General features: G+C 31.3%; 1 protein-coding gene across 1 annotated transcript; it reads right to left on the bottom strand.

The window, feature by feature from the left end:
* Positions 1-4,960: 4,960 nt before the first annotated feature.
* LOC101499317 (G-type lectin S-receptor-like serine/threonine-protein kinase At4g27290) lies at positions 4,961-8,625 on the bottom strand. Its single transcript, XM_012718498.3, has 7 exons — positions 7,221-8,625; positions 6,885-6,998; positions 6,618-6,769; positions 6,301-6,511; positions 5,961-6,198; positions 5,695-5,845; positions 4,961-5,420 (listed from the first exon to the last, which is right to left on the bottom strand). The coding sequence occupies exons 1-7, from the start codon at positions 8,494-8,496 to the stop codon at positions 5,334-5,336; spliced, it is 2,229 nt and encodes a 742-aa protein (XP_012573952.1). The 5' UTR covers positions 8,497-8,625; the 3' UTR covers positions 4,961-5,333.
* Positions 8,626-9,407: the final 782 nt, after the last annotated feature.

The raw sequence follows: 9,407 nt of genomic DNA, 5'->3' as shown, positions 1-9,407 counted from the left end.
TCTGGTCTGACCTTTTTAAAAGTCTGGCCTAGCCTAGAAGCCTTTTTAAAAACCTATTTAAAATAATTTTTAAAAAATATGAAACAAACATCCTTTAAACCCTAAAAAATAATTTTTTGTGTCAAATAATAGATTCTTTTTTTGAAACAAGCACACTCATTATTACCTCTTAAACAAATATGGAATGACTACTGAGTGATTGACTAATTGAACGACTACCAAATATGGAATCGCTATCGAATATGGAACAACTACTGAATATGGAATGCTCACTAAGTGATTGCCTAATTGATAGAATTTAAAAAAGAAATAATATTATTAATATAATAATAATAATAATAATAATAATAATAATAATAATAAATAATATTAATAAATAATAAAATATATATAGGCCGGTCTGTCATGCCTAATAGGCTTTTTTACAAGTCTGAGTCTGACCTATTTAAATAAATTGACTTTAATAACAGCCTGAGCCTAGCCTTTTTAGTAAATAGGTCAGGCCAAGCCAGGCCACAGGCCCCTGACAGACGACCTAGCCTATTCCCATCCCTACCGATAAGATAAATCAAAACCTGAGGCAAAAAATCATAATCAAACTAGAGGCACTCATAGCCAGACATGAGTCCGAGGCATATATGAAGGTGCGCAAACACGAGAAGGGGAGATTGAATTGTGTTTGTCTAATTTTAAAATTATTTTCTTAATTTTAATTCTAGTTTGTAGTAAACAAATAGAGCGAAGGTAAAAATAACACACTAGATTTTATTCTGGTTCACCACCAACTTGGTAGCTACGTCTAGTCCCCTTACACTGAATAATTTATCCACTAATTCAAAACTTGAATTACAAGAACACCTAACCATACAAATCAATCTTCTTAAAACAACTTGTACCTGTAGACTTTTTGAGGCAAACCACACATTGACCCTACAAATCAAGTCTTCTTTACACAACTTGAAATCTACAGATTGTTAGAGGCAAACAAAAGTCACTACTGGATTGGGTTACAAGAGATTGGAACTGGTTTGGTTTTGCTTCTGATAAACAGATTGATAAGATGATTTTTCACACTTACAATGAACTACTAAGAACTAATAATATAAAGTTGAACGAGTGCTTTGCTAAAACTCAAAACATTAAACTCTGAATACTTAGAGAAAATTGGAATCTTGAGGTTTTCCTGAATAACTTTGTTTTGTAGGATTTTTGAGTTTCTGTATTCGTGTTGTATATTGCTGTAGCTTTCTTCTTCAGCCTTGATCCATTATTTTATAGAAGAAATTAGAGTTTGTGATTTTATTGTTGAGTTTCTGAATTGTATCTGAAATTCACCATGGTCAACAAAGCTTTCTAAAAAATATAATTCTGGTTGATACAATCTTGATAATATGTCCGTTAAGCAATTTTTTATTTCCCAATCTGATTTGAGCAATTCTTCTAGAAAGACACTGTACGTATTTGTTCAGGTTATGTTTGCAAATTGATTGACTTGAGTCTTCCTTCATACACTTTGGTTGATTTGACATTCCATCAGAGTCGTTGACTTTTCTCCATCAGAATCATTGACTTTTATTCTTCATAATCATTGACTTGATTATTGAAATCAGGTGTTGTGATACTTGAACAACCAAAGTTAGAGGCATATGCAAAGTCGGGTGACTTAGAATTAGTGGCATGGGAAACTTCACCTTTGTTGCATTTTCAGAGTTAGTGCAACTTTAGAGTGTGGTGCGTATCATAAGAAGCACTCTAGAACGAGTTGCAGTCTTCAGAGTCAATGCAACTTAAGAATGTGTTATCTACCAAAGCAATCACTCTATAAAAAGTTGCAGTCTTCAAAGTCAGTGTAACATCAAAGTGTGTTGTGTATCAAAGGCAACACTCTGAAAGGAGTTACCGTCTTTAGAGTCAGCGAAATATATGCTTCAGATGCAGACTTGAACAATGACTTCAGACTTTAGAGGCATGCTCAAACAATATTGTTCATTAGAGACATGCTAAAACTATTGTTCATCAAAAGCATGTTGAAGCTATTGTCCATGAAAGGAATTCTAAAGTTACTGTTCATTAGAGGCATCTTGAAGTTACGGTTCATCAGAGGCATGCTAAAGTTATTGTTCATCAGAGACATGTTAAATTTATTATTCATCAAAGCCATCCTACAATTACTTTTCATCAAAGTCATCCTACAATTGTTGTTCATCAAAGTCATAAATGCTCTAGAGGCACGTTGAATCTTCAAAGGCATATAACTCACTTGAGCATTCCTTCATATGCTTGATTTGATTTGACCTTCCATCAGAGTCATTGACTTTTCTCCATGAGAATCATTGACTTTTATTATTCATAATCATTGATTTGATTTCTGGAATCATATGTTGTGATGCTTGAACAACCAAAGTTAGAGGAAGATGCAAAGTTGTGTGACTTAGAATTAGTGGCATGAGCAACTTCACCTTTTTTGCATTTTCTGAGTCAGTGCAACTTTAAAGCGTGTTGTGTCTTAGAGAAAGCACTCTAGAATGAGTTGCAGTCTTTAGAGTCAGTGCAACTTTAGAGTGTGTATTATATCAGAGGAATCGCTCTCGAACGAGTTCCAGTCTTTAGAGTTAGTGTAACTTCAGAGAGTGCTGCATATCAAAGGCAACACTCTAGAATGAGTTGCAATCTTTAGAGCCAACATAATATATGTTTTAGATGCAGACTTGAATAATGGCTTCATACTTTAAAGGCATGCTCGAGAAATACTATTCATCAAAGGATGCTAAAGTTATTGTTCATCAGAGACATGTTGAAGTTACTATTCATCAGAGGCATGCTAAAGTTATTGTTCATTAAAGACATCCTAAAGTTGTTGTTCATCAGAGGTATGCTAAAGCTATTGTTCATTAGAAGCATGTTGAAGTTACTGTTCATCAGAGTCATCCTACAGTCAATGTTCATCAAAGGCATAAAAGCTCCAAAGGTATACTGAATAATAGAGGCACATAATGTTGGAACCAAGTTGGTTTTCTACTTAGAGTTTTGATGTTAAAAAAAGTATTTTATGAGAACAATACATTTGACTTTAGAAAGTATGAAAGAAGATTCGTGTCTTTGAAGACAATCTAAAATAAGATTTGATTCAGATTTATAATTGAAGAAAATCTTTGACCAAGTTGAAAAGAATATATGGTCAAGATTTGAAGAAGATATGATCAACATATCTTATTAACAATAAGATATGAGTTATTTGCAAGAAGACTATCAAAATTTATCTACAATAAGATATGAATTATTTACAAGAAGATTTTATCAATATTTATCTACAAGAACATATGAATTATTTATAAGAAGATTCAATCAAGATTTATCACAATAAGATATGAATTATTTATAAGATGATTTAATCAAGATTTATCTATAAGAAGATATGAATTATTTACAAGAAATTTTATCAAGATTTAAACACAAGAAGATATGACTTATTTACAAGAAGATTTGATCAAGATTTATCTACAAGAAGAAATTAATTATTTACAAGAAGATATGAACTATTTACAAAAAGACTTGATCAAGAATGATTTACAAGAAGAAATACCCACAAGAAGATACAGTTATTATTTGCAAAGATATGATTCAAACTTTGATAAAGGACAAAATACTGAATTGGACTTAGTCATATTCTTACGTGTGAAAGTTCAACAATTAGTCCAAAACTATATTCTCACCAAGATCAAAGCAAACGATAGGAAGGAAGTTTCATCTGAAGAATGTAGGAAAGCAATCTTAAAATATACGAACAATATCAATATGAAGAATTTACAAACTCAATCTTAACAAAATACGAACAATATAAATTTAAAGAATTTACATACTCAATATGAATAGAATCAATCTAGTAGAACTGCTTAAATTGGATTTAGAAATAAAGAATTAACTAAAGAACATATTATTAAAAATCATCTTGTTTAGAATTATTTTTGAATAAGATCATTGTTGACCAAGCTTGGAATGAAGATACAATTCAGAATTAAATAAGGACTAAATTGAAGTCCTAATTTTATCTATAAATAGATACTCAAGGCCGAAGAAGAACATCATCGAAAAATCAGAAAAGAGTAGAAGAACTCAAACTCAAAATTGTAAATTTATCTTAAAGTTCAAAGAGAGAAATATTTTCTAAAGTGTTTTTCTTAGAGTGTTCGAAACAACTACTCAAGTTCCAAACATTTGTATTCGAACCCGATAGTGGTGTTAATGTGCCTTCAACAATTTAGAGTAGTCAGATTGTGCGGAGAATATTTGGCTGGTAAAGTCAATGTGTGTGTGTTCCTCAAAAGTATGAGGTTGTCAAGATGTTTGAAAAGACTGGCTTGGAGGGTCTGGTGCTTTGTAATTCAAGTTGTTGAATTAGTGAATTAAATCCTTTTGAGTGAAGGGACTGACTATAGCCAAGTTAGTGGTGAACCAGGATAAATTACTTATGTCATTTTATTCTTGCACTCCTTAGTTTTGTTATTGAACCACTTTAATCAAATAATGAAAAAATTATCAATTTAGTCAAATACAATTCAACCGCCCTTTCTCGTGTTTTCACATTCACATAATTCTTTAGAGGCACGCTAAATCTTGAGAGACACAAAATTCTTCAAAGGCACGCTTAATCTTTAGAGGCATGCTGAGTCTTCAAAGACACAACTTTTCAGAGGTAGACGTAGAAACACGCTGAACTACCAGAAGCACGCTATCAGAGAAGTCAAACTTTACTTATCTCTTGAACGAACTCTGAAAAACTAAGACACATTCTTTTAGGAACCAAACAGTTAAAATAAAACATTAGTAGTTTATACATAAAAACAGATGTTGAAAAATATTGAAACTAGAACTATTCAATGTTTTTTCAAAGAAATGGTCCATATGTTTATATATAAATGGACATATGATTTTTGCTTCAAAACTGTCTTACAAATAGTAGTTGACCCAAAATATAATAATTGAATAGAATTACTGAATACACACTTTACAAAGTTGGGGGACACTATTGCATGTGTGTAAAGTCGAACAGGAATAAAGTGAATCTTTACTCATTTTTCCTATGTTAGAAGAACACTTGTCTTTTACTTAGTAGTTCATCTTGCCTCTAATGTTGTAATAGACGTTTCATTTGGCAAGAACAATGCATATTTTTCCAACAAAGCATCCTCACAAGTAAGATCTTTTTCAATGTAAAAGCCAGGAACCTTTGGCTTAGGCAATAATTTCCCACCATCCAACATTGAAAGTACTGATGACATGTCCGGTCTATCTTCTGGTCTTTGTTGCACACATAATAAACCCACTTGTATGCATCAGATGACTTCAGAAGGTATGCATTTATCCCATAACATTTCATCCAATAATTCTAGCTCACTCCCTTCTGCCCATAGTCTCCATGCCTAAAATTGAGAAAAACATATAAGTAAGTTGGAAGATATTCCAAAATTGACTATTCCTAATCAAGTGATTGACCTCAAATGTGGTTAATGAATTTTAGTTAAAGTCGAAGCATTTTTAGAATTCGATTTAGAATCTTGATTGAAATAATTCTTAATCAGAGTTTACTAACCTCTTCATCGAACTTTGACTTACTAGAGTTTATTCCATTGAGAACCAAAGAGTAAATATATAAGAAGAAAAAAAGACTAATCCTATGAGTGTTAAGTCATTTACATGTCCGAGAAGATTGTGGGAGTGTTCTGCATGTGAAAATTCTCTGTTCTTTTTTCCGCTGATTATTTCAAGAACTATCACTCCGTAACTAAAGACATCTGATTTCATTGAGAAACGTCCACGCACAACATACTCCGGAGGCATGTATCCACTGAAAATATAGTGTTCAAATGAAAATGAGAGATAAATTTTTTGAGACTCTAAAATCTCTCAAGATGACATAGTTAAAATATGATCGCATAAACCATAGTAACAAATTGACTTACTAGGTTCCAGCCACCCTGGTTGTATTAGCCTCAACTTGATCTCCTAACAATGTCCGTGCTAAACCAAAGTCGGATATTTTTGGATCCAAATTTTCGTCTAGTAAAATATTACTAGGTTTTAAATCTCTATGAATAATTCTTAATCTAGAGTCTCGATGAAGATAAAGCAGTCCTCGAGCAATGCCACAAATGATGTTGAAACGCTTGAACCAGTCTAGCATCTTCCTTTTATTTTCATCTAGTGATTGACACATATACAATAAGCATAAGAGATGAACTCACCATAATTTGACAAAAATAGATATGAAAGAATAAGATATCAATTGATAAAGGATCAAACCAAAAATAAAATTGTCCAAGCTTTTGTTAGGCAAGTATTCATAGATCAACATTACATCTTCTCCTTGAATGCAATAACCAATGAGCTTGACAAGGTTACGGTGTTGAAGTTTGGCAATTATCACCATTTCATTTTTAAACTCCTCTAAACCTTGTCCAGTCTTATTTGAAAGTTTTTTTATTGCTAATTCTTGTCCACATGCTAATATACCCTGAAATTGATCATCATATCAGTTAGTAAATTATGTTCAACAAATGTAGCATTTCTTCAACAATATTAATATTTATATTTAGAAAAATATTAATATTAATTAGTACCTTGTATACTGGTCCAAATCCACCTTCACCTAATTTGTTGCTGCTTGAAAAGTTTTCAGTGGCTTTAGCTATGATTTGCAAATCAAATGTTGGTACATCTGTGTCTTCCCTCCTCAATATATTTTCATAATGCTTCTTATAAAATATTCTTCCTGCCCCAAATTAGTTGAAATAAAAATAAACATTTAATTTTAATTCTTTTCCTTTTTGATATTAAATCCTACAATTATATATCAGATGTTAAGTTATATTTCAGACAGAGCATACCTCGCTTTATATATATCATTATGCATATGAATGTAACAAACCCAAAACTAATCACCCCAACTGTGATTCCTACCAATTTTTTCTTGTTGCCATTGCCATTAATAAGCAAATCATCTGAAAAATGGAAATCATGCCAATTATTACTTCAATTGCTCAATTAAACCTGACATAAGAGATTGAACACTTTTTTTTAGATTGAGTTCAAAAATGTAAATTTTTTTATAATGTCAAACAATCAATATCAATCTCATATAAATATATTTAGCGGTACAATGATCGATTGATAATGTAAAATATAACAATGTATAACAAATAAATCCAAGTAACATTGGTTACCTAGTTGAGATGCTGGGACTCTAACATAAAGGTCTTGTCCCATTTGGGAGAACTTCCTTATGTCAACCAGTTCATCAAACCAGAGCAGACAACCACTTCCTCCATTCCGGATATCCAAATTCGCGTAGGCCGTACAAGAACAATTTTTCAAACATGAATGCTTACATTCCTCAAGGTTCATGATCTTACTAAACCACGACAAAGACGTGTCTGGCAATTTAATGTCACTGTACTTCAAAAAGCCATCTTTGTAACTATTTTCACAATTAGATTTATTCTTTGGAACACAACCATTAGACCAATATGATATATTCCATTGACGAGGAAACTTAGGAACATACCCTTTTAAGCATTTACAAATAGGAACATTTCCATCCATATTGCAAATAGAATAAGCACCACACATAGCATAATTTTCACACTCATCTTCTTCACCAGTTGAAATGACATTCCAATTTCTTGTTTTTCTTGTAAAAACAGAAACTTGTCCATGGCCTAAAGGGGTAAGTTTGTAAATGGAAATTATGGATTTATCGGTGATTTCAGTTTCAATGTAAACTTGTTTTTCATCGAAAACAAGCCGAAATCTATGTTGTTGATTGAGTATATGTTTTGGATATCCACTAAAACCAACACCATTCCATGACCCAATTCTAAATTTTCTTTCAAAACCTTTGAATTTGAAAAGTTGTGGATACCCTTTTGGATAAATTCTTAGAGAAAACTCACCTTTAGATGGATCAACTTTACTTTTCCAAGATGATAAAAATATTTCATGACCAGTTACTAAATCCCATCCAAGTTTCATTGCATTTAATGATAACGAGTCACATGGGTAATCAAAACTCTGCCACAAAAATTGTTTCTCTTTAGAAAAGTTTCCATTTTTCACTACAAGATTACCAGAGTCCAAGACACGTGCAATTGGGTTTTTCACTTCTTTGGTTGTAACATTTGAGGACCAAAAAGTTGTGTTTGTTGTTCCATTAAGAAGCATAAGAACACCCTTTGAATCGAATTTTAAGATTCCACCTGAATTTTTCTGAAGTGGTGTTTCTCTGTTTGCGACCCATAGAATTGTTAAAGGAGAAACGTTTCTGAACCATACACCCAAATATCGATTTGTTGAATCTTTTGGACTGAAGAAACCAACCTCGAATGTTCCATCTGATGAAACTAAAGTCTCACCATCATGGATAGATTGGTTTGGTTCTAAACTATATAATGATTTGCATGTTGCTATGTAGGAGAATAAAATAAACCAAATAAATAACATTATGAAACTTTACAAGTACCATCACAGACATGCGTATTCAAATAAACATGTTTTTTAATATCAAGTTCGTATCATATGCAAAATGATAAAAAAAAAATATTTGTTCTAATGGTTTGAATTTGATGGTTGGTAGAAGACAATAAACAATTACGTATATGTTAAACTGTCTTCGTGTCAATTGTCAACAAAGGAAGAAAGTAAGGAAATAAAATAAGGGTAGGTATGCGTCACATTTGAAAGACTACTTTTCAAGTAACAAGTGCAAGAAGGAAATATGATTTAATTATTTTAAAAATACAAATTATTTAAAAAAAAAATTTATTTTAAATGTGTATACCTAAATGAATGTGCCGATGCAAGACTTCCTTGTGCTAAATATTTGTTTATCAGAAACGTAAGCAACCATTTATAGTTTGTGGGGTCGATGTATTGATTAATTGATGTAGTCTGTGACGAACTAGTAGAAATCTAAAGGCTTAATTGTATTTTATTATGCTCACTAATTTTTTTTAAAAAATCGATCTTTATATATATCAAATGTTATATTTGATGTAGCTTTGATACCAACTTAAATATTTTTGTCTCAAATGCTCCGTTTGACAACAAAAAAAATAGTGGATAACCAATAACTTATAGTGAATAAATTTATAGGGGATTGTGATAAACTATGTGATTTCATTTCATGTATTTAGCAAAATTAGATGTTGAATTAGTTCAAAAATATAAATTAAAATAAAAGTTCTCTTTTTAATTAATATTTTTAAAAAATTAATTAAGACTATGAGAATAAAAATGAAAGAAAAAATGAAATGCTACAAATTTGGTTGTAAGGGTTGTCGAAATCTTTGGAAGACTATTTTTGTCGTATCTTTTTTAGCAAAAAAAAAAATTATTTCATAATAATCGATCAT

Source organism: Cicer arietinum, chromosome 7 (assembly GCF_000331145.2).
Source record: "Cicer arietinum cultivar CDC Frontier isolate Library 1 chromosome 7, Cicar.CDCFrontier_v2.0, whole genome shotgun sequence".
Classification (NCBI taxonomy): Eukaryota; Viridiplantae; Streptophyta; class Magnoliopsida; order Fabales; family Fabaceae; genus Cicer; species Cicer arietinum.
This window is presented reverse-complemented; position numbering and strand designations above follow the sequence as displayed.